Raw genomic sequence first — 26,840 nt, forward strand, 5'->3', positions numbered from 1 at the left:
TTACAACAGGATGAAGATGACAAGAATTTAAACAATACTGGCAGCAAAAAACAAAATAAAATGGATATGAGAGACATTTAAGTGAGTCAATAGAGTATGACTACAAATGGCGGGGTTGATAAAAAGGATAAGGATAAAACTTTACAGATATTTTTTTATTTTTAATTTTAAAGGAAACTAAATTCTACTGTTTTAAAAAAGAAAAGTTTTTGCATGTTCAGATCTTCCTGGGCTGCAAATAATATGTATTTAAAGTACAGACATTTTAAACAATAATGTGCTCTAACAAAGATCCCAGTAATCCGATCTCTGTTCCTTCTATTTAAAAAAAAGTAAATATGGAAACAAAAAACAAAGCTGACAATACAATACTAAAACGCTGTACTTGATATATTTAAATAATTGAACATTTATTCATAGTAAAACCCAAGTTAATCCCTTGAAAACTGTATAAATAAGCTACTTCAGGAAGAAAATGACAAATGGCCAGAGAATAAAGAAATGCTTTTATCCCATACTTGATGGAAAAAATGTTTCAATATCAAAATAAGAAAACAATTAAGGAATCAAAGATAATTACAACAACTTAATAGAAGCATTTATCACAGTCACAGAAACAGCTAAAACTAATCTTCTGAGGTATTAGAAATACCAGAATCTCTTTAAAGAGACTATTCCAAAGTCTTTTGGGATAAGGTTCCCTGTAGTGCTTTAATCATAGATCACTGCTTTAAAATGCAAACTGCAGAACTGGGGGGTGGGGGGTGAGGGGTGGGGGGTGGGGGATGGAATCTATGTCTAGCACTAATCCAGTGTGCCCACTCGCTGTCAAGCACTGTGCTACGAATATCTCTTCATTTTGCAAACATTTCTAATTCATCATGCACAGGAAAACAGTTTAGTAGTTAATAAAATGAATATTTCTAACAAAGGCCTTTATCAACATTCTAGTAGCTTTCTGTGACAATTTAGACACTGATTTCAAATATTTCTAGAGAAACTACTAGCTTGTGACCAAGAATAACTTAAAAGAACTAAACATGGGGAAAGGCAACAATTCAGGATAACAGTCTTTAAAAAAAAGGATCAAGTGGTACACTGGTTGAAACTGCAATAAAAATGGAGATTTGCCCCTGGAGACTCTTTTACTCTAGTAGAAGTGGGGAAGCATATTACAGAAGACAAGGGCGAAGAGATCATGAAGATCTGTCACTATATTACCCAAAGCACTTCCTATGGGTTCCCTAATTCACAAGCGCTCTAAACCAAGGTCAGGTAACTCAGTATTTCTTGTCAGTCTGAGCCTTCATTCTTCCTTCCAAAGAAACGACTGGGTGCATATGATATACCAACTCATCCCCCAATGGGCCACCATTTTATTAGTTCTTTCCTTAAAGAAGCACTTATGGCTTGCCCTCTCCATCTCCAAAGAAATCAGTCAACACCCTAGCATGCTGCCTCAAAATTAATAAAATTGCTGCTAGAATTTACATTATAAGGTACACTTAAACTTCAGATTTTTCTACTACAAATTATTATGTAAAATCACCAAACCAACCAAATTAACATAATCCTAAGAATTACAAGGATTTAAAGGCTATATGTCTACATTATGATGTTTTAAATTAAGGTGCTCATACAACATCCAAACTGGGACAGTTTTGAAAAAGGAGGTGCTATTAATAATTATGCCATGAAGATAAATATGTATCTGGACTGTCGGGGCAAATTAGAAGGCAAGGTGACTGTACAATGGAAGTTCATAAAATACAGGCATAGATAATAAATAACCAAGTGTGGCAAGAACAAAAGACACAAGGTAACTCCCTAAAATCCCAGAATGGTGGCTTTTCCACACTTTCATCTTTTCTGTTAATAAAAGATATCAACACTTAAGTTTTTTCAAATCATACCACTTTTCCAAATCTTCTTTTCTAATATCCCTTAATATCACCAGCAAACATCAGATGTTGTCACTTCCAACAGGAAGCAGTATTGTAAACAGTCAAGGCATTTATGAGTTCAAATTGCCATTCAAGCACTATTATATGGTCTTCGACCAGTTAATCAACTGTTCTGAGCTTCAGTTTCCTCATTGGTAAAGTAAGGAAAATAATAAAGCTACTACCAAGAGAGTTTCTATAAGGCTAGAATGAAATAACATTAAGTAAACTGCTCAGAACAGCATCTAGCGCATAGTGACACATAGGAATTAGGCATCTTCACTATCAAAAACTATGAATCCTTTAATATTACAAAATATGAGTAACACACTGGCCAGCAACATTTAACTGGCTGGTTATTTTAAAGGAGTATGACATTATTCGTTACAAAAATCTTGTCTATAGCTGTTTGCCTTGAGTCCATCTGAGTGAGTGTCCTAGGGGGACCATGAGACCCCCTACTTATAAAGAACAGCTGCCTTATATAGTCACATTTTGCATAAGGAAACAGAATCAGAGGTTAAATTGTCCAAGGTTACGTATATAGTTAGTAAACAGCAGCATTAAAATTTAAACATATATCTGTTTAATTTTTAGGTCTCTTTCCATTTAACTACCCTAGAAGATGGTTCTTTTCGATCATAGTCCAATTCATCAATATTTCTGAAAATTTCCAGTATCAGGCCACCATTATATAATGAAAAAATTAGAGGTATTCAAGTTTAAGATATTATCATGATATTCAGACCATATACTGTGGGTATTCACTATAGTGGATAAAGTTTAAGATAGAATTAAGGTGGGGATTTATGCAGACAAAACTATGATCAGCTATTTAAACACTATTTGAAACAGGTGGTTTCCATTCCACTTATCCCTAACAGCTCAGTTTGAGTTAGAGCACTGGAGATATGTACGTCAGTCATACAAAAGGTTATTCTTATTACTATTTTCAAAGAAGTCAGTCTTACTCAACATCATATAGCATTAGTGACGGAAATCAGAGAAAACAATCTCCTTACTCCCCTACCAAATGCCTTCCATTTCATCACACTACCTGGGATCTTATTTTCTTTAATGCCTTTTTAAAATATTACTGTATCAGAAAAGGAGGGAACATTATATATAATTCTAAGCTATGGAAATACTCCCCAAATAAAACACATTAACTCAGTAATTTAAAATTAAATTCTGGGTTCCCTAAAGAATTTCAGGTAGGGGCCTCTTTCCCCTTATATAAAAAATAACAGAAACTGAAAAAATATATATGATATATACGTTAATAGGTTACGTGCCTCTGCAGTGTGGTTTGAAAACACTATACTAATGAAGCTGAATTCAACCTCCTATGGATTAGCTTTGCTCTTTTTAAGCCACATGACAATGCAAATCGGCGGGTCTTTTGACAAAAATGTGTTATGAAAAAAAAAAAAAGGAAAGGATGAATTTATGAATGGATAAATTCAAATCTTTTTCTATTTCTGGCTGAACAACTAGGAGAGACTGCCCTTCTGATGATGGGTCAGTAAAGCTATGGTCTACAAAAAGCAGTACACATGAATTCAGTGCTTTGTACATTAGAGATTCATTAACAACTTAAGACATAAGGAAAACTTTATTTTTAAAGAAAAAGTCAAGAATAGGCCAATCCATTTAAAAAAGATGTCATATTAAAAAAATAAACAAGCAATTTTAGAAAACTCAGGAGCCAGAAACTCAAGGCTGCTTTAATTTATTAAAATGAATGAATTCTGGGATAAAACAAAAACAAAAAAACCTCACCTGTCAGGAAAGGAGGAGAAGACTGGTGAGAGAGAGACAGGCAAAGAAGGAAATCCCAGAAGGTTCCCTGCTGCCTGTGAGATGAGGAAAGATAGAAAGGCTTGTGGGAGAGAGAACCCAGAGACAGAAACCCAAGTAGGTTTTTTAGCTATCTCTTAGAGGTAACAGAATTAGTTGGTCAACTGTTAAGAAAAAAATTTAATTAGTAACAGCTTACTTAAAAATACATTTTTACTAGATGAAAGTCACAGAAGCACTGGCCTGTGGCTATCAGCCAAAAAAGCAGGCAGTCTAAACCCTAGCCACTTTTACTCTGCATTTCTGACATTTCCATTAAGAACGCCTACATTTAAGCTTAGATCATTTAACATACTATTCATTCCAGTTTCTCTCTTTTCAAAAAACCTCAAATATCCCTCCTCCATCCCCAAATAACTAAACTCTTTCAATTACTGTTTCTGATCACATTTAACTGTGAAGATGTTTTTGGGTTTATCAAATACTATTTAGAAAGGGAGGGGGAAAAGAGCAAATTTGTAAATATACACACAATGTAGATTTGGGAAGTGAAGTGTTGGGGGGGTGTCTAAATAGAATTAAAGTAATGGTGTGACTGTAGGATTTGCTCTTAAAAAAATCAAGTTCAAGTTTGTCATAGACTAGGCTGAAATACAGTTTGAACCTGCTTTTAAGACATGCTCTTCTGCTTTCTGAAGACCAAAGAAAATAAGTAGCAGGGAGAAAACAGACGTCCTTTTCAATTGCTTCTTTTTATTCACTCACAGGGTAAATAATGCCTGAGCAGCCACTGCATCGCAGTGAACCTGTAGTTTTGTTTAAATGAAAAATTATTCTCTCTCAAATTTTTCTTAGGGCCCCAAATTTTACCTTATGCACTGAACTAACAAGTTTACCTTGGCAACACTTAATGCTTAAGCACCTTAACTCACCCTTAAATCAGTCCTCTGAAAATGACAAACTCTTTGGAAAACGCTGTTCTGGAGAAAGGGAGGGTTAGCTAGCTGCAGGGTGCCCTCTTGTGGCCCAAAGGAGTGACTGGACTCTTTTTCTGCATCTGAAGAGCACAGCATTGGATGGAGTGAGTCTCATGAAGGTCTCTAATCTACCAAAGTAAAATAATCTCCAGGAGCAAGCAATTAATTACACATCTTAGGTCTGTTCACCATTATTTTCTTTTATCAAAGTCCATACTATAGTACTAAAGAACATGAAAAAATAAAGATGTGACCACGAGGGTTTTCATAATCAATTAAAATTTTCTAAATATTCATTAGGTATATGGTAAACTAAGTATTTTTGATGCCTTAAATTATATAATGGTGAGGTTAAATGGAATGCCCCAGTGAGTCATAGATTAACAGGATTGATAAAATGCATTCAAAATATTTAGAGTGCCCACTGTGTGCTAGTCATTCAAAGCTACCAGTCTACTGAGACTAATATAAAACAATAAATTGTAAGCAGTAATATGATAAAGTATAAAGATCTAGAAGAAGTCAGATGAAGAACTATAATTCTACTGTGGATAGCAAAGGGACGGCAAACATTTTTTCTGTAGTCTTATAGAGGATTAGAAGTTTTTAAAGCAAACAGTGAACAAGGAGAGATTTTTGGAAGACAGAATAGTGAACAACTGTGTGGTTAAAGTGAACACAGCGGACATATATAAACAGAAGGACCAGAATCAAGGAAGGCTCTTTTCTGAGCAAAGTAATTAAGATTCATTACCAAAATATAACACATTCTCTAACCAAGTCAATCAAATCGAGACAAAAATAATCTCACTAAAATAAACCTAAAAATCAAAACTACATAATTGTACAATCTGAGTTTTTAAAAACCCACATCATTTGGAAGACATACCACTACTTTCAAGATTTATGGTTTAAAAAAGTCTCAATGGCTCAAATAATCACAGAGGTATACATTCTTGGTATTCATAAATATTTACCTCTCCCATTCCCCGAGATTCTAATGCAAGAGCTTGAAAATCATGATTCATTTCATCCACAGATCAAACCTGTTAAAAAAGAAAACCAAAAATTAGTAGAAAGGAAAATTTAAACATAGACTACACCACTATTTTTTTATTACACTGAAGCTATTAATGATGTTAGCAGGAGCTGAGATGGGCCAAGAATAAATTTCTCTACGAAGACAGGTTTTCTTAAATAGAGTACATGACAGCAATGTATATTACAATTTGTGGGAAAACCTGGGGTTCAAGGATTCTTGGGTTATTCTGTGTGCCAAAAAGAACCCTGCTAGTTTCCTGAGCCAAAGAACAGATGGAAACTCAATAGAGAAAGCAAGCTCAAAAACTAACATGTAGTTAGTTATCTTATATTATAATGTTGCAGTTCCTATTACAAATTTATTATTTTGCATTACTTCAATTTTCAAAACTTCTCAGCACTTCATTATTTATAGATCTTATACCAATGATAAAAAATTGCACTGCAAATATTTAAGTGGTTATCCAGTTCTACCTCAAAGCAACATGTAAATTAATCAACTGTGAGAGTAATTATAATATTTAGAGGTTACATTAAGAATAATTCCTTTCCCTTCTCCTCAAACTAAAGCATATATTTTTATTTCTCCATTTCTGACACTTTAAGTTGCTTTTTATCTTTCATGTGACAACGTGTTCTTGAGTCAGAGGCCCTTTGCTCCTAGTTTTAAGTACCACTGGAGAAAACCATTCAAGCCTGAAGCAAATTCACAGGCTTCAGAGTTTTGGGCCTTAAAATATAATCCTATTATTTTCCCCAGTCAGTTCTCTCTAAAAGTCCATAGTATTTTGACATTACAAAGCACTTCTTTGTTCTTGTAATACTGTTCTCTGTTGCTACTTTGCCCCTTATAATTCTCCTTTTTAACTTTCCTACGTGTCTAGTTGAATCTTCTCAGATTTCTTCAGACTGCTATTGGTCTCAACTCTTAAATAAATGTTACTATTCCATCCAAGGCATTCTTTTTTCTACCCTTTGTCCTGACCAAGTTCATCCACTTTCGTTGCTTTGAGAAGTATGTGTATATGCTTAGGACCCTCACACCCATACTCTTATTTATAAACCAAATCTCTCTCTTCTTCAAAATGTCCAATTATCTTCTTCCTCCCATTCTTGGAGGCACCACGGGAAAGTCCAACTTTACTCTTTCTTCTCTGCGTCTAACTTAATTCTTTCCTTTCTTACACCAATACCCAATCACTAAGGTCAACATCCTACTTCACTGAAAACTAGCCATTTTCCAGCTGTCTGGTTGTTCAGACCACCATCATCTCTTACCTAAAACACTGTAATCCTCTCCTGTCTTCCCATCCAAAATGTAATTAGTCAGCTTTCTAAATTGTACTCTGATCACGTGACTCCCATATTTTAATCCTTAAAGATAAAGCTCAAACTCTTAAATGTGGGGCTCACCAGGGGACAGTATTGGATTCAAAATATAGTTCTAGCAGCTAGTAGTTCTGTAACTCTGGACAAGTAACCTAAACTGTTTTTTCCTCAATCTCCTCATGGGAACGTAACGGCAGTAGCTGCCACATGGCTTGTTATGAAAACTGAATTAGGTAACATAATACACAACAGTACCAGGTACATAAGCATTCAAGACAGATTATTAAAAGCGCTTCAATATTTTTATCAAATGGTACTTGAACTAGCTGACAATATGCAAAAAAAAAGAACCTCAACACATACCTTATACTTTAACTAAAAATGGATCATATACCTAAATGTAACACCTAACATTATAAAACTTCTAGAAAAACAAACAGAGAAAAGCTATGTGACCTTGTGTTTGGTAATGAGTTTTTAGACCACTATCAAAAGCAAAACTGATGTCTAAAAATTTGACTTCATCAATAAAAACATGCTCTATGAAAAAAAAAAAGAATGAAAAGACAAACCACAGACTAGGAGAAAAATATTTTCAAATCATATGTCCAATACAGGACTTGTATCCAGAATATATTAAAAACTTAAAGGGAACAACCCAATTTAAAAATGGGCAAGACATGAACAAATACATCAAACATACATGGATAGCAAACCAGCTATTCTTTTCTCTTGCTAGAAAAGCTGGATTCATTGACAGTTCTCACAAAGTTAACATTTCATTCATCCTTCCATTAATTCAGGAAGCTTGTACTGGTCATCTTCAATGTGTATGATTTTGTACAGGAAAAAAATGAGTTAAAATATGATCACTGTTTTCAAAGAGTTTAAATGAGTCTGATATGTTTCCTGGTAATTGGAGGAGTAGCTCCAATCAGATCAAACCCTCCTACAAATAAGGATATAAACTCCAGACAAAATAAACAAAAATAAAACAATAAAGAAACAACTGAATGCAATGGAAAACTAAAAAGCAAACTGGAGGATAGCCTACACTTAGAAGAGAGGACTGGCACAGTTTTTTAAAACGTTGTTTTTGGCTAAGGACAGGCCTGGGGGTGGAGGTGAGGTGCCAAAATTCCTAGAGACCCCAGTCTTAAAAGGCCTGAAGAACCAAAGCACAGAGTTTGGTGCAAGCAGAACTGCTGGAATCTGAGGAGGGAAGTCTCATAAAGGAGGCAACCAAATTCTGCTCAGAGTTTTAGACAATCCCTGAACTATATACATGTGTAGGACGACTCCAAGTAGCTCAATTAAGGCTATAAAAGAACTAAGCAAAACGTCTGCTGCTGACTCACCACAGAGGTCAAAAGAATTTATAGAGTTTGAGTCCCATGAAAACAAAAGCCCGACATTCTCCATAGGAATAAAACAAAATCTAGAGTATCTTCAAACGTAAACAAAATCTGGAACATAATCCAAAATTATTATACATATGTAGAAATGGAAAACTCAATTAATAAAGACCCCAAGATGACCCAGAAGTTAGAATTAGCAAAGATCTTAAAACAACTATTATAACTGTGATCATAGATGAAAGAAAAAATATGCTAATGAATGAAAGTATACAAAATTTCAGCAAAGCGAAACTATAAAAATAACCAAATGGAAATTCTAAAACTGAAAAATCTATTTAAAAAATTTTCACTGGATGCACTTAGCAGATTGGAGATAGCGAATTTGAAGACAGATCAACAGATTTCCAATCTGAAGAAAAAAAGAGAGAATGGGTTGGAAAAAATACTTGAAGAAACAACAGCCAGAAATTCCCCAAAATTTGATGAAAGCAAAATTTGCAGATGACAATCAGTGAACCCCAGGCAAGACAAATAGGGAAAAGAAAATAACTCCTACCCACGCACGTCATAATAAAAAACACTGAAAACTGAAGTTAAAAAGAAAATCGTGAACATAGCTAGAGGAAAAACATTACATAAAGAGAGAAAATGATATGAATCACCACTGACTTCCCACTCACTGGAAGCAATGGGGACCAGAACATAGAGGACTAGACCTTAAAGTGCTGAAAGAAGAAAAAAATGCCCAACTAGAATTTTATCTGATGGAAATATTCTTCAAGAATAAAGGCTAAAACCAAGACATTTTTAGATAAAAAGAAAATTGGTTACAACAGACTTCCACCTCAAGAAATGCTTTAAAAGAATTCCTCAGGCCAAAGGGAAATGCTACCAGATGGAAATTCAGATCATCAGGAAGGAATGAAGAGCACCAAAAATGGAAGTATGTGCATAAGTACAAAGGACTATTTTTTCCTCTTAATTTCTTTCAAATTACATATGCACATTTAAAGCAAGAATTTCAACATTGTATCCTGGGTTTTATAACATATGTAGATGAACCAATTTACACACACATTCAATACCTACGATATAATAAATATCTCTATACCATCATGACACTTTGAATTTTAAAGCAAAACCCAGTTTGAGATCAAAATATTTTTTCTCACACAACACGTACACATGTGTGTGTAAAATTTTATATACATGTATTTTCAATATTTATATACCCCCCTCATATCAAAAGGAATCGTGGTCCTAGTGTCCCACCACTTCATAGCCACAGAAAGTTCTCAATCTTAATATGACACAATTCATACTAATGTCTTAGTAGTCTGCTTTAACCATCTTTGATTTCTAAATGTTTCTTTAAAATTCCCTAAATTTGGACAAAGTCCATTCCTTTTTCTGTAAGTACTTCATATTGCCCTAGACTCTAGGCTCATATTTTTTTAGATTTACATTTGTGATCTCACTTTCTCTTAAGTCTGACATTTTATTGCCCTTGTATTTTCTAGATCTCCCATTCCATTCCAGCCTCAACTTCTTCCAAACATTAACTGTTTTCCAAATCTAATGGCCAATCATCTGAAAGCTTCAGGATACTAACATGTTATCAGGAATCGCCTAATATTTATTCAGCCTTCTAATTTCCTATGAATGCTACAAATTTAAATCCTACCAGCGTGACAATGTATCCACATAATTCTGACTTCATAATCCAATTTATAAACATATGCTAAGTGATATTAACCCATGAAGTCTGGGCTCAATGTACAAAGATCATACCAATTAGTCACTTTATAAAAATCTTCGCTGTAATATCATACTTATCTGTATCCTGAGAACAGGTTGTTCTTAAGATAATTGCTCTATTCTGGCCAAAAACATAAGGATTTTATTATTTAGGATGGAAGTGGCTCAAGATAGATTATTATTCTGCTATGCTAAAGAAAGCATAATGGACAAATTTTGTATGTATGTGGTAGAATAGACATGTGACTTAGATTCAGAATAGAGTTGACGGTTTTACTTTTTGCAAACTGTCTAAAACCTAAATCTTAATTTACTTATCTGTTGTGAAGCTAAGTGAGAAAATGTATCCAGAAATGCTTTGTGAGCTATTAATAAAAAGTGCTCACCAAATACTAGTCATTAAGAGCATCATTACAGACTACTCTAGAAGGAACAGTACTTTCTAAGGCTCTTAGGATTCTTAGTATTTGTCTCTTTTGTCATTATTTCAGCCTCCTGCCTTGCTCAGGTTACATATCACTGGACCTGATCTTGAACAGTACCACTTCTATTAGGTTGGTGCAAAAGTAACTGCGGTTTAAAAGGTTAATGGTGCAAAAGTCATTGTGGTTTAAAAGGTTAAAAACAATGGCAAAAACCACAATTACTTTCACACCAACCTAGTACCTTTCTAATTAGGTTGCTTTTAATTTGCAGTAATCTGTAGCCTCAGGTATCCAAGCATAGTATAGTCTTTAAGAAGAAAACTACCTCTACACATTCTAAAATTAGAATCCTTTCTTAGGAAAGCTATTTGGCATCATATGAATATATATAGATGTATATATCCCTTGAATCAGTCTCCCCAACTTTGGGAATCAATCCAAAGAATAAAACCTAACTATAAAAAAGCTTTATGTACAAAGATGTTTGCAGTAGCGTTGCTTGCAGATCCTGAAATTGTAAACTGCACAGCTCCCCTGCAATAGTAAAGTGATACACCACATTTATAAAATGGAGTACTATGTAGCTATTAAAAATATTTGAGTTTGTAATTACGAAAATGCTTATATAGCAATGTTAGGATTGAAAGGAAATAAACCAAAATCCACATAGTCCTTAAATGATCAGAATACACACATTTTTTCATTCATCTGTATTTTATTACCTTTCCATAATAAATCTGTATAATCTATGAATGGAAGGAGGGAGATTTTTCTTAATTAAAAAAAGGAAACAGTGGTAGACTTAAGAAATGTTCTCAAGAGTAAAGCACTGGCGTTTTACTGAAGCCCTTTTTTGTTTCCAGGTTTTCATCTGTGTGGTCCAAAAAGATGAGGTCATAAAGAACCTCTGGATAAATGTGAGAGGTTTCTTAGCTCTATGGATCAATTCTCACGTTTGTGGTCATCATGCCCCAGTGCAGGGTCAACAAATTTTTTTCTGTAAAGAGCTAGACAGTACACATTTTAGGCTTTGTGAGTGTCTGGTGCAACTTTTCAACTATGGCTTTTTAGCATAAAAGCAGCCACAGACAGTATCAAAATGAACGAGCATGGATATGTTCTAATAAAACTTTATAAACAACAACGAAATTTGAATGTCATATATTTTTCATGTGTTACAAAATTATTCCTCTTTTGATTTCCCCCCAACCATTTAAAAACCTAAAACCAATCCTAGACAGTGGGCCAAACAAAAACAAGTGGTGGACCAGAGCTGGCCTGTGGGCCATAGTTTACAGACCTCTGCTCTAGTGCATTTACTGTCTTGATTGCTCCACAAACAAACAAACAAAAAAAACCAAACAAACTCAAATGTAGACAATCCACTTTCAAATATGATGAAACCAAAAAAGCACCAGGGCTTTGCTTCCAACTTTTTCATTTATACTATCCACACACATACTTTTTTATAATGAATACGGATTTCAGATTCACATTTAAATGGTGATTTTATTATTTTCTTTAAATGACCAAGTACATTACAAAGGAAAGACTTTAATGCAAACAAAAAAACACAACACAACGAGACTCAAACTCAGGCTTAGGTTAGGGTGTTACCATTTATGTCAAACATAAGGGAGAAAATGGAGGAAAAGTGGGCAAAACAATGAGACTGAAAAAAAATAAACTGTTTCAATTCTCCTGCAACAACCTCTATAGGAACAATAAAGTAAAAGGGCAGGGTCCCACATGTGCCACTAAGTGGGGCTCTAAAACTTTTACAAAATGCCAATCTATGTCCAATGCAGCTACAAATGTTGGCATCATCTGAAAGCAAGGGAAACCTAAGAATTTGGTCATGAATTCAACAACTTTACCCAACCAACTTCAGACCTCAGGGAGAAAAAGAACAATCTTTTCTTCTAACAAGCAACAGACTATCTAGCAACCAGTTACATAATACCCAAGTGACTATGTTTACTAGAAAATGTACCCAGGAATTATATTATACAGTAGTACCTCGGTTTTCGAACATCTCCCTTGACGAACATTTCAGTTTACGAACACCGTAAATCTGGAAGTAAATGCTTCGGTTTTCAAACACACCTCTGAAGTCCAGTGCAAGATCCTGAGGCCTAGCTGTTGGCTGTTTTCAAACGTTTCAGAACTCGAACGGTCTTCAGGAACGGATTACGTTAGAAAACCCAGGCACCACTGCACACAGTATGGTTTGAGGCATAGAGTCTGCAATTTTTGTCTGCCTTATTCAGCCATGAAACTTCCCAATATTATTTCCTTTAAAAAACAATTTGTATTTGCTAATATAGAAGATACGTAATAGAACCTTTTCCGTGGCCAAGACCCTGTGTAATCTTAAGGTAAATCGCAATTAAAAAGTTACAGTTTTTTGAGGTTACAGTTGTTTCCTAGCAAAAAAACACAATGTTTTATTAAATTCTAAAATCTAACAGTATAGCCATACTTCATTTTATTGCACTTCCCTTTATTGGGCTTCACAGATGTTGTATTTTCTACAAATTGAAGGCAAGACCCTCTACCAACAAAAAGATCACTATTTGCTTTATTGTGATACTTGCTTTATATTGCAGTAGTCTGGAACCAAACCGAAAATATCTCCAAGGAGTATGGCTGTAATAACTAATTTTTCTGTAAGAAGCATTACTAATTATGTGAGAAAAATAGATAAAGCACGTCAAATAACTTGGTTAAGTCCTGTGAGTTTTCATGTGTACTAATGTAATTGAAAAGGTTTATAGTTTGTGTGAAGAACCAAGAATATGCATTAGTAAGTACATGTGTATCATTAAGAGCACTAACTTTTCTCAGAGAGCATCTGATCCAATCCCTCACCATATGCCTACCATAAACAGGAAGCTAAGTCAGGCAGAAACCCACTTAGAGCCATAACAAATGGTATTCAAAGCACTGTCTACCCACCATATGACACTAATTGTGTTTTCACATAATTAGTTTTATTTTAAGGCCATAGAAATTAAACTCTAAGGTCAAAGGGACTAGTAACTTTCTTAGCCATCTAAATGCTCCATATTGAATGAAAAAAATTACATTTTATGAAATGTAAATTCAGATTAAATTGACTAATCTCTGTATAGTGTGACTACTTACAAATGTCTTCATACATATTAGTATGAGTACATGATGCTCATTTTAAGAGACAATGAACAAAGCTTTTGCTCAGACTTTGTACCACTTGAAGACATTTACCAACATAAAACGATGAGAGCAACTTCCCATTGGCACTACTTCTCCAAATTAGTGCTCCAATACCATGTGGCTGTTTGCTACCTCGTGCATCAATTACAAAAACAACGAAATTACAAGAAAATGTAAGTCACATAAATATAAGTCAGTACAAAGAGTAACTTAAGCTACTTATAAAACATTCTTGGTAGCCATCCTCCTTGGGCTGTTTTTAATGAGCATAATCATTGAGCATTAATAGTATTCACTACAAACAGGTGCTAAAGTCCTAAAGAATACCTTCGTCTTTTCAGCACGTTAAGTCACTTTTGCAAATCTGCCGCCAAAATAAATTTGTTTAGCAATGCCTTTTCTTACCCATATGACAAACGTAAACCTAAATCCAGGTTTAAGTATTTATAGTAGACCATTAGCCTTCAAAGATTTAACATTAGAAGTTTCTACTGATCACCATCAACACCTAGTAATTTATTTTTCTGGGGGCATGAATTGAGTCATACACTTTTACCAAGGGTGTTGGACCAGTCACTTAGCTAGTGGTTGAGCCAATATCCACATCAATACTTTTTGATAATTGCTACTTGTTTGTCCATGCACTTCACGGGGGGAATTATGCATGCTTGTTTTACTAGCATAAAGAACAGCATTATTGACTCAACTATATTAAGGAAAAGTCAAGGTTTATGTTTTGAATGAAATTTGGCAAAATTCAGTGTTATCAGTATACAGACTCCCAGAAACTAGAACTCTTCAAAGACCCTGGCTCAAATCTTCTAAGATCAAAAATTAGGTTATTTCAGCACCAGCATTTAGACAATAAACAAAAATTTACCAAATACTTCTGTGCAAGTCTATTTTAGCTCTTTGAAGATAAATCTCAGGGATATTCTCAAGGAAGCAAAAAAGGATAAATACACAGATACTTACACATATGCAAATATAATGCAAGATATTTTTTTCTTTAAAATCTTTTCAAAGGAGAATCACCATATATTTTGAGTCCTTACAAAGTCTCTTGTATTACAAGTCATTCTCTCAATTGATTTACTTTGATAAATACCACTTAGGGAAATTTCCTTATTTCGAAAAACAAAATACTTCCTAGAGAAGATCTACACACTACACAATCTCAATCAGTGTCAGTTTTTGATGCTTTTAGATTATCACCTGAGAGAAGATCAAATAACTTAGATGAAAACAAAGACGACATACTTATAAAACGGTTAGATACAGTGGCTCTAATGAGTCAAAGATACATATGAATGACAAAGCTATATAAGACCCCAAAAGCAGTGTTTCTAAATTAACGTTATTTTGTTATTTACTATGCTATCAACCTAAAAGTGGAAGCAGACATTATATTTCGCATGATGTAGTATGAAACAGCACCACCACCTATGAAAAATTATTGCCTCAAAAAAAAAAAATAAACCCACACACTAAATTTCAATCTAATAAAGCTGCTAGATCTAGATAATACTGGTTAATCAGAAATATGATAGAACAAAATCAACAGATGACACAAGAAAGTAATCACCCAATCCAGAATGTGGGGGGAAAATCATCTCTTCTCACTGTTATCCACATGAAATTTTAAAAGGAGAGAACCATACAGAGGCTTAAATGCCAAAATACTGTGTAAACCTAGTTTGAACCCTGATTCTAACAAACCAACTACAAAAAATACTTTTTCTGAGAAAATCAGGGAAATCTAAATACAGAATGGGTATTAGATATTAAGGAATGTTGTTAGCTGTGATAATAGCAAAAGAATTGTACTTTTAAATAAGTCCTCATCAATAAAAGATATGCTTAAACTAGTACCCTGTTTCCCCGAAAATAAGACCTGGCCGGACAATCAACTCTAATGTGTCTTTTGGAGCAAAAATTAATAAGACCTGGTATTATATTAATTATATATATTAATTATATTACATTACATTACATTATACACCATCTTACAGTATAGTAAAATAAGACCAGGTAGGGCCGGCCCAGTGGTTGGAGTGCCATGCTCCTAACACCGAAGTCGCCAGTTCAATTCCCACATGGGCCAGCGAGCTGCGCTCTCTATAGCTAAGACTGTGAACAACAGCTCCAGCCGGAGGTTGGCATGAGCTGCTGTGGGCTGCCGTGTGCTGCCATGAGTGGCCGGCCGCCAGCGTGAGCAGCTGACCCATGACCGGCGACCTCAGCCGGGGGGAGCGCAAGGCTCATATACATGGGCCAGGGAGCTGTGTCCTACACAACTAGACTGAGAAACAACGGCTTGAACCAGTGTGTGTGTGTGTGGGGGGAGGCGGAAAGAAGGGGAAAAAAAATAAGACCGGGTCTTATATTAATTTTTGCTCCAAAAGACGCATTAGAGCTGATGGTCCAGCTAGGTCTTATTTTTGGGAAAACATGGTATGTTATCTGGAATTTGCTTTGAAATACTACTTTAAAAAGCAAAATATGGGGATAAGAATATTTCATACATTGTTGAAAAGGGATGATATCCAAGGGTGCAGTGTACCCTTCTGCGTTTGGAAATGTCCTTAACAAAAGCTTAATAAAGTACATATAACAATATGACAGACAACTATGTGAAGCCATGTATTTAAGTTGGGTCTTGAAGGAGAGGTACAGTTTGGACAAACCTTTTTTTTCCGAAAACAAAACATTTATATACTGCAGCTTGTAAGGGGGTTAATTCTCCACAAGGTTAACCTACTTAGGGTCCAAGCTATTGTATACACTTAATGTCACTTACTTCCTCAATCATTATTTTTGACTATATGAAAATTTCCCCCTAAAAACTGATTTCTAAATGAGTACAAACCTCTTTAGACGAATTTTTAATCAGACCCCACCCCCAAAGAGAATAAGAGCACTCAATTTTATGCCAGATCAAACGAGGCACATTATATCTAAGTCTCACTACAATCCAGCAAAGTATGTATTGTATTCCTACTTTACAAGTAAATTGTGGCCAATTTCCCTACCCTAACAGTCCAAGCTACTAATATGGTAGAGGAGTCGATACAATGAAGACTCCAAAAGTTCCAAGCTCCTTTCCAAACCAATCAAGCAGAAAACTATCACTCAGCTGATATGTTAATTATACAACTCTCTAAAAGCTCTTTCCCCCAACCTTCCTTTTGCTTACACTATTTCAGTTAGCTCCCTGACAGCCCTTGCCATTTATCTCTTTGTGTGCAAATCCTATAAATCCCTCAAAGTTTAGCTCAAACGACACTTTCTTCACTGAAACCTACTCCAAGCAATCTCTGTCTTAATTCCATGGCATTTAATTGATGTTTCTCAACATATTCCTAACACTGTCTATGATATGACCATTAGACTTTAAAACTTCTCTAAATCAGAATTAGAAAAAACACGTAATGCAATTTTGTCACTGGTCAATGAAACGTTAACAGTTATGAGAGACCAAAAAGGATACTGTAAGAGGTAAACTGATAAAATTATCAACTATGCACCCATCAAAAACCATGAGATGAATGTATTTATGCATATGTAAGAAGTACAATGGCAAGGTAAAAAACAGTCTGTTTCTATCCCACTTTTGAACAGGATACAAACGTACATATGCATGCATACATGGAAAACAATCAGAAAGAGTGACACTTAACTGTTAACGGTGGTCACATTTGGGGGAAAAAGCATGCATGATTTTTATTTTACACTTCATAGTTCTTTACTCCTTGAATATTCCCCACTCATTACTTACATTTTTGAAACTATTTAAAATATATACATATATGAATATTATTCAGCAATAAGAATGGAATCTGCCGTACAACTGAAACTAGTAATATTGTATGTCAACTGTAACTAAAAAAGAATGAAATCTTGCCATTTGCAACAACATGGATGGGCCTAGAGGATATTATGCTAAGTGAAATACGTCAGACAAATAAAGACAAATACCGTATGATCTCACTTATATATGGAATCTAAAAAAACCCAAAATAAAGAAAGAAAACAAAACAGAAACAGATCCATATAGAGAACAAGCTGATGGTTGCCAAAGGGCAGGGGATGGGAGATAGGAATATAAAAAAAAAGTATATATGTGTTAAAAAACAATCACTAAATACATTATATAGTTATTAATAGTCAAGTTAGTAGATGGTAGAACATGGTAGAACATGTACATGTAGGATGTACATGGTAGAACACAAATATTTCATAAATACACCTATCATAAACTATGTTTCATGACTTATAACCTAGGCATCACTTAAAATAGAAATATTCTCACTCTAGCCTTATTTGTGACCTTCTAAGGGTTTTTATTTTTTAAGGCATTATAAAGCAATTTACATGTGTATTCAATACCTACTACAGTTAAGTGTCCCTAGCCACACCATCGTAACACTTTGGGTTTTAAAAATGCAAAATCCAATTTGTAGATACAAATATTCTCTCATCACCTTATTTAAAGGAATAGCACTTATGTCTTTAGCACTTAGTTTTCTAACCATTTCATCTAAGTGAGTTCTGCCCTACTCTTTGATATATTTCTGGTGTAAAAAATTGGAGCCAACCAAATCATACATTTGACAGTATACTGTGATAAAACATGATTTACATATTTCTAATTTTCATAGTATTTCATAAAATTGTTCTTTGCTTTGCAAGTATTCTCTGACAACAGGTTAGGGAATAAGAGGTGAATTGGTTTTTAAAAATTTGCCATTCATGACTCCTACTACCCAATACTACCGCTGATTTGAATTCAGAAAATCCCAATGAAAGCCACAATACCCCAGTTCTGTGTTGCGTTAACAGCAATGTGAATAGATGAATTACTAAGGGAAGCTAATTCTAAGTTTGGTGCCCTGAAGGTTTAACCACCTGGAGTAAAACACATTAAGATTTGGAACAGATCAGACTTATATGCCTTTCTTAGTACATAATAGTGAGGACCTGTTAACTGAGTCCCAGAAGACTAAGTGTGCTAACATTTTGGAAAAGCTTTCCTGAGGGATACGAGCACCACTATTTTAAAGTCACTGGTTCTCAAACCCCACAGTGCACCAGAATCCGGATAGAAACTTTTGAAACTACAAATACTCCGATCCCATCCATCCAAGGCTTGGAATTAGTCTGGGCAGGGAAATAGGCATAGATTTTTATTAGTATTTTTTTTTAAAAGATTTTATTGGGGAAGGGGAACAGGACTTTATTGGGGAACAGTGTGTACTTTCAGGACTTTTTTCCAAGTCAAGTTGTTATCCTTTCTTTCTTAGTTGTGGAGGGCGCAGCTCAGCTCCAGGTCCAGTTGCCGTTATTAGTTGCAGGGGGTGCAGCCCACCATCCCTTGCAGGAGTCGAGGAATCGAACTGGGAACCTTGTGGTTGAGAGCCCACTGGCCCATGTGGGAATGGAACCAGCAGCCTTCGGAGTTGGGAGCACGGAGCTCCAAGCGCCTGAGCCAGCCACAGGGCCGGCCTCTATTAGCATTTTTAAAGCTCTTCAGGTGATGCTTCCCTGTGCAGACTGGACTGAGACCCTTATAAATTACCACAGCACCTATAGCTAAGGAATATATCCACAAATACCCTAATGGATTTTCAACTAAGAAGTTGTGTATCATTCATCACAATGTAATCATGGTGTAACAGAAACCAGAATCAAAAACCTAGAATATATATAGTTCATGTTTGTTCCTAACTAGCTGAATGAAAACTCAATCCACTTGAACTCTCCGATCCTGTTTCTCCATTTGCAACTGAGAACAATGCCTCCCACATAGGGTTATTGTGAACACTAAATGAGATAATATACAAAATTGAAACATAAGAGCATTAATTACCCATCATAATGAATGAACACATTTTCTCTGTTTAAAAATCAATATAAAAAAACCCTTCACCCAGTAATTTCTCTTCTGGGACTTTACCTTGCATAAACAACTGCACCAACGTGATAAAATGAACTGTATGTTATTTACTGCAGGATTGCTTGCTTATAGCGGCTAAAAAAAGGAAACTGAACCCAAATTCAACAACAGAAAAATGGCTTGGCAAAACAAAAAGCCATACACTAAATATTACAAGTTATTAAAATTAAACATGTATGTACTAACATAGTAACAGGTACATATTAAATAAAAATATCAAGTTGCCTAAGATGTACCATATGATCCCATTTTTATTTTTTTAAAAAGAGTATGAAAAAAATCACCTAACTTTGGTAGGAAAGAAGATACTGTTGGCTTTCTCTTTGTATTTCTCTGTGTAGTAAGGACTGTTGAAGGTAGCAAAATAAAGTTTATTTTTTAAAAGGGTCCTATATTAATACAGTTTAAATGCTTTACTGTTTAGAGATTTTATCACAGAATCGAGTACAAGAGATTTTGTTATCTTTGGTTCGCATTAGTACTAGGTTGAATGCTCAACAATTGAAAACTTGTCTCAAATGGCTATCCACTAATTTTCAATTGTTACACATTATCAATTATAATCAACATACCACCAAGGAGAAATAACTAAAGTGTTGATTACGTTGTAACAGAACTAAATAAAGTTATTTGGATGCATGATATGACACAGGGAGGAGATACTAAACATCATTTTAGGCAGCAGGTGTTAAAGCAGTTTTAAAAGGACATTTTCTTTATAATTTTCCGAAGTGTGTTCCTTAATCACCAACTCAGTGTTCTTCGAAATAAGAGGTTTCTCATTAAATACATTTAAGATACGCTGCTCCCCAGCAACCACTTGTTCTTTTGCAAGCTCAGCACGTGGTCATTCTGGAGTTCATTCTCTGTCGTCAGCATAGTAAATGCTCTGAGGAGTTAGAACCACTCACCTTTAACCCAGTAAGTACTACCATAACCTTCTTCTGTAAATATGTTAACACAAAAGATATTTTGAAAATCAGTATTTCATTTCCAAGAAAACAAAGAAAAATGAATGCATGAGTTACGTAACAGATTTCAATATTTTTAACTTGCATCTAAGAAAAACCATAACATGACAGTTAGGTTTTTACATATTTAGTTTATTATCATTATCATGAACAGTCTAAGAAAAAAGTATATGAAGTGTACAAATCTTTGAATTAAGCAAGAGAAATATTTTAGGTGATGAATATAAATTGTGATTTTTGAAGTTCAAATATTCAAGAACAAGCCTTTAAGTAAGATGAGATGACCAAACCAATTTCCTAAAGATACTGAAATTTAAAAAAAATTCTAAGTTGTTTAGAAAACAACAGAAAACCAAACACCTATAATGTCTGAAAGAGAAGCTAAATCTATATTAGTTTCAAGGAGTATTAAGTTACATATCCAAAGAAGTGTCTGTGGTAGAAATATTCTTGAATATAATTTAAATGAAATTTATATGTATTTAAATAAAAAATTTTGGAAGAAGGCACACTAAGTATCTCATAGGAAATATAAACAATAAAACAAAAATATTTGGAAAATGATGCAAATATTGAATAACAAAAATAGTAAGTAAATTCAAAGTAAGTAAATTCAAAGTTTAACTTCTGAAGATACAAAAATAAAAGGTATACAGTATATTACATACAATTCTCATTATCCATAGGAACGAATCATACCAATTCCTTGGAGGTAACCTTATTTCTAGTAGTAAGCTTTAAAAGAAATGTCTTATATGGAGTATTATAGAGGACAGAGTTGTAACAGAAAATGTCAATGACATTTTCTTAGTAGAAGAAAGGTTTTATAATCTCACTTTTTCTAGTCAGTCCCTCAAGCAAAGTCACGTACCTAATTCCTAACACAATCCAGGGAAAACAATTCCACAGTAATTCTGTAAGGGTTCCAGGACAATATAGTCTAAATCTTCCCAAATTATAATCTTGGATTTCCAAAGTCTTTTGCGATTGTCCAAATTAGATAAACCCCTTAATCTGGTGGACCCCTACCTATCTCTCCAGTCATATTTCTTCAATTCTCCTCCTACCCCCACTTTAAGCTCTGCTATCCCCATCAGATCACTACAACATACTCATCTCTCTGGCTGAAGACCATTTCACCCATCTCTTGTCTAAATAACTTTCCTAAGTCTTTTTGAACTTTTTACCTCTTGTGGAAAGCCTTTCCTGACCCCTGCAATGTCTACCTATGTGAATCCACAGCACTTCTGTAACAGCACCCCTGGGCACTTGGTGTACTGCACAGCAATCACAAGTTGAATCACCTTCCTCTCCACTTGCCTACAAACTTCCAAAGAACAAGGAAGGGATCAATTAGCACCATCTAAGGACAGTCTGGCACACGATTGGCCTGCAAATCTCAAAAAATGTGGGCAAATTTCTGGTAGTCCAGCTTCATGAAAAGATACAATTTAAAATATCCACAATAACAGACTGAATGTTCACCAAATATTACTCCATGAATATCTTCTCAACCAGACTTGTAATATTAGCAAACAATGCTATCTTTGGCAAGATTCTAGAGAACTCCATTTCTGCTAGTGTGAAGAGTCACATAATTTAGAGGTTAAATGAAGGCACCTAAAAAATTTCCTTTGATGAAAAGCAATCAATTACTTTTCATCAAGTAAGCAACTGCAAGGAGAGCCAAGAAAAAACATTCAGGCAAAACTTGGAGTTATCATTCTTTCTAAACTTCCAATATTAATTCTGTTTATGTTGAATTGGTTTTAAAGATTCAGGTTTTACCTTAAAAAAACTTAATGTTTTGCATTTAATTATCTTAAAAGTGCTGATAAAATACTGTGTAGATGTTAATAAATGACCTGGTCACCAAAACGAAAGACGTTAAGTAGCTCTTTATCTGTATTTAATTCTTTCAGGTATTTAATAAATCATACAATACATTCCATATTTTTCTCTACCTACAATTTGCCTCATTTGACTGCCTAACAAAGACAAATTTGGGGTCATGTTGCCTCTACCACTCATTTACCTTCTTTAATATCTGAATGAAAACCAGTTATATCTTATACAGTCAAGTTAAGACTATCTCCCACTGATCACTAAGAACTTTCAGAAATAGTGCCTACAATCAGAGACCGCCACTTTGAGATCTAGAACTTGCTACTCGTCATAAGATGTCCACAAAGAACTATCCCCAAACTAGGTTCTCTACATACTCATTTTTCAGGAATAAGAGGGAAAAAAATGTAAAAAAGCATCCCCCACCACACACCATTTTTTTTTATGTACTCTGGCAGTCACTTGCAGCTTTTATTCTTCTAGGCAAGTATTGAATAAGTGGTTTTGTAGTGTCATTTTATAGTCAATTTCACCAAATCCCTTCCAGGAAGCATTTTTGTAGTCCAATATACACTTTACCTTAGGTAGGTGATACTGCCTGCCTTTTTTCCCTGTCCAATTTGCAATCAAAGTATTCTGACACACCAACTACCTCTTCTCCCTTCTCCTTTCACACCTCTTCCCTGTTTTTCTACTTGACAGCTACAGTGAAATCCTGGCATATGCACAGAAGTTATACACATCTGGATGTTTTCCAGTATTCTAAAATCTTTTATCTGTCCACGACAAAATAGTAAGAGAGTAAGAAGTTAAGTGAAAATCTGATACGTGAACTGAAAACAGGTGGGATTTCCGTGGCTAAATTTGCAGAGGTGGAATATATTAAAGAAACTATGACATAAACTGTCAACATGCATGAATAACCAATCCTTTCTAATTCTCTAAAGCACTTTTAAGAAATATAAAAAGGAGCCATACAAGGGTAAAATATAACTTTTCATTAAAAAGTCACCAAAAGACAAAATTTACCACAATTTCATTAAGAATTAAAATGACTCTCTGGAAGGTGACTGATTAGGCAAATCTTGAATTTTTCATTTATAAAGAAACTGGATCTTTTGAGTTACTGGAAGAAAACGCCACTAAGGAAAAGAAAATACCGGGGGTGCCAAAAAAATGTATACACATGACTTGTATTCCTTTTTTGTTATCAGTATACATTGAGTATTACAATTTTAATAGTTTTTTCCTTTCTTAAAACGTGTATACAGGGGCCGGCCCGGTGGCTCAGGTGGTTGGAGCTCCATGCTCCTAACTCTGAAGGCTGCCGGTTTGATTCCCCCATGGGCCAGTGGGCTCTCAACCACAAGGTTGCCAGTTCAATTCCTCGAGTCCCGCAAGGGATGGTGGGCTGTGCCCCCTGCAACTAATAATGGCAACTGGACCTGGAGCCGAGCTGCGCCCTCCACAACTAAGACTAAAAGGACAACAACTTGAAGCTGAACGGCACCCTCCGCAACTAAAATTGACACACTGTTCCCCCAATAAAGTCCTGTTCCCCTTCCCCAATAAAAAAAAAGAAAAAAAATGTGTATACATTTTAACCTTTTAAACTTATGTCTCTCACTCAACAAACTGCTACCTGAAACTCTGAGGGAAAAAAAAGCATTTATCACGCATCCACCTATGTAATAAGGCTATAGTGCTTCACTAGAAAAGCTTGAAAATATATTTATCAGCAAATTCATGTTTTCCATTACAAAAGCAGTAAATTTTAAATAAAAAATGTCTATTATGTTGCTAAACAAAAATCACTACTAAAATTATTAGCATCTAAGTGACAGAGTCTGAGGAAACCATTTCCCAAAATCAGAATTCAGAAGTGAGAGACACAGGAGTTAGACTGATGGCAATCCAAATGGCTACTTTATTACTGATGAAGCTACACTGGAAAGCATAATTTAGACTCAGGCCAACCGAGCTTACCACCACACCCCATAATTATCCTAACCCAGTCACAGGTAGCACTGGGTAGCCATACTCCTCCTCCGGAAAGGGAAGAGTCTATCCCTGGTGGCCTCAAGAAGCAGCAGAACAAAGTGCTTTCTGCAGGGGGCAGACTCCCAAAGAGAAAAAGAAAAGGGCTGAGCCATTCTCGATCAGTTCCTCTTCCAAATTCGTCAAACGCAAGAGTGAGGAGATGGGACAATTGGAGCAAGTAGGACTATTTTTTATGCCTTCTTAGAAAAAACATCAAGAAATCTGTCACAAACCAATATAGCCAGTTATAAGTACAATTTTTATCTTAATGACACCTGTCAGTAAAATGGCCTCAAACTGTGAAGGCAAGCCAAAGCCACATGAGACACATTTGGCTGTTTAAAATATCCACGTTCTAAGAAAACTTAAAAATACAGAACACTGTCTTAGAAACCCACCAAGTTTAAAGGTCGTTGAATTAGGAAGTATGCAGAACTTGAGTTCAGGGGACAGGAACCCACATACAACTTAAAATCATGAAGATCCTATCAGTGTCTATAAAAAGGAGGCAGTCTGGTCACTGAGAAGATTGGCTTTGGATTCATACCTGGCCCAAATCTGTGATCATAATTACTCCTGCCAGTCAGGATAAGTACCTACACAGGAAGACAGTACCTACGCAGGAAGACAAATTGTCTCACCACCAGAAAAGATTTACAAACAAGTACTGAAGATCTAAGAGAACCAAAATCCTAATGTTAGTGTATGTTAAGACTGCATTATTTGGTTTATACACTTGTAATGCCTAAAAAAATTGGCCTATTAAAATGACAACCTTGATGGCAGTAATTTAGACTTCTTTTTAAAAAGTTGAAATCTTACTAAAGTATTGGAACATCTAAGAGAACTTTGGACTCAAATTAAGAAAACTGTATTAAAATTACACATAACTTTTGTTTGAAGATGTTTAGGTTTGTTAATAGGAAATCTAACTTGAAGATAAAATAGCTAGACTTGTGAAATATGAAAAATGAACTTAAAAAATACCAAACTTTAAGAACCAGGATTCCGATCTGTTTGTTTTTAATTAAAAGTAAATGTTTTTTGCGTACAAAAACCACACTTGAGGACACCAAAAGACAGTTCTAAATAACTTAATTTCACCAAAAATTGGACTTTCAAAGACACTCTTGTAGTAAGGAAAATGCCGAGAACTATTTACGATGACTGCAGATGAAGCAAATAATTTTTAAAAAGCAGGATATCGAAAGACTAAGAACAGAAACTTAGTCAATTAAAAATATCAATCTTTACTTTTAACAGGATTCCTAGCCAGAATTCCTTAAATCATCCTCCAATACTCTACGGTCACATGGTTTAGTCACCTATTAAACGTGAATCTCAGCAGTAAACAAGTTTTTTAAGCAGTAAACAAGTTTTTAAAATCGTTAGGTAACTCCCTTTATTAAAACTGTTTTCTTGACCTACAATACTTTTACATGCATTACATTTCTCTTAAGCATGTAAAAACATTTTTGTCTAATAAAGATTTCTCTAAAAACCTTTATAAAGAAAATCTGTCTCCAGTTTTAACAAGTTAAAAACTCACAAAGTAGTAAGTCCTGATTTTAACTGATATGATTGTCATTACAGCTAATATGTCCGCAATACCCCCCCCCATGCTTAAACATTTGTTAGAATGAAAAGCTAAGTTAAGAAAAGTGGGTTTTCCCTAGCTATGTTCTTCTCAGAAGTAGCACTAACTTTTTACAAGCGTGTTTGGGCATAAAACTTGAAAACAATTTGTTTTCCCAAAATGTAGCCCCATTCAGATACAAAACTATTGCTAAAATGTTTGAAACCTCGAATCTTTTCTTTGACTTTAATTTACGTATTTTTGAGGACCGAAATCTGTTCCAATAGCAAAAAAACAACGCAACATTCCTTACTAAGGGCACCTAACAAGTCGAACCCAAGTCGCTGTTCCTTTCATACCCACACCTGTCTACCGCAAGCTTTTCCTGGACACACTCGGGCCCGCGAGAATTCCCACGGTTGTTTTCATAAACCCACTTCTTCCTCTTCGCCCACTTCCAACTCGCACGCGTCTCTGGATCCACCCGGCTTCTCCCCCCTTTCGGAACCCAAGAGCTGGGCGGACGGACAGCTCGGAGACGAACCCCAAGCGCGCCTAAACCGAAGCGCCGCGAGACTGTGGCGTGGGGGAGGGAAGGAAGCGGGAAAGCCGAGAGCCCCCCACGC

At 35.1% G+C, this 26,840-nt stretch overlaps 1 protein-coding gene across 11 annotated transcripts in view; it reads right to left on the minus strand.

Annotated features, from left to right (window-relative positions):
- The window catches only part of PUM2 (pumilio RNA binding family member 2), an 89,907-nt gene that overhangs the window by 62,383 nt on the left and 684 nt on the right, over window positions 1-26,840 (minus strand). For 5 of the 11 annotated variants that reach the window (XM_074331730.1, XM_019755875.2, XM_019755800.2 and 2 more), the window contains exon 2: window positions 5,698-5,766. In XM_074331730.1, the coding sequence (XP_074187831.1) occupies window positions 5,698-5,748 (51 nt within the window). In that variant the 5' untranslated portion in view covers window positions 5,749-5,766. Of the gene's footprint in view, window positions 1-3,725; window positions 3,800-4,675; window positions 4,803-5,697; window positions 5,767-26,840 lie in introns of those variants that run through there. The other 6 variants (XM_074331732.1, XM_074331735.1, XM_074331733.1 and 3 more) reach the window with 5 other exon arrangements.

The sequence above is a fragment of the Rhinolophus sinicus genome, linkage group LG05 (assembly GCF_036562045.2).
Source record: "Rhinolophus sinicus isolate RSC01 linkage group LG05, ASM3656204v1, whole genome shotgun sequence".
NCBI lineage: Eukaryota > Metazoa > Chordata > Mammalia > Chiroptera > Rhinolophidae > Rhinolophus > Rhinolophus sinicus.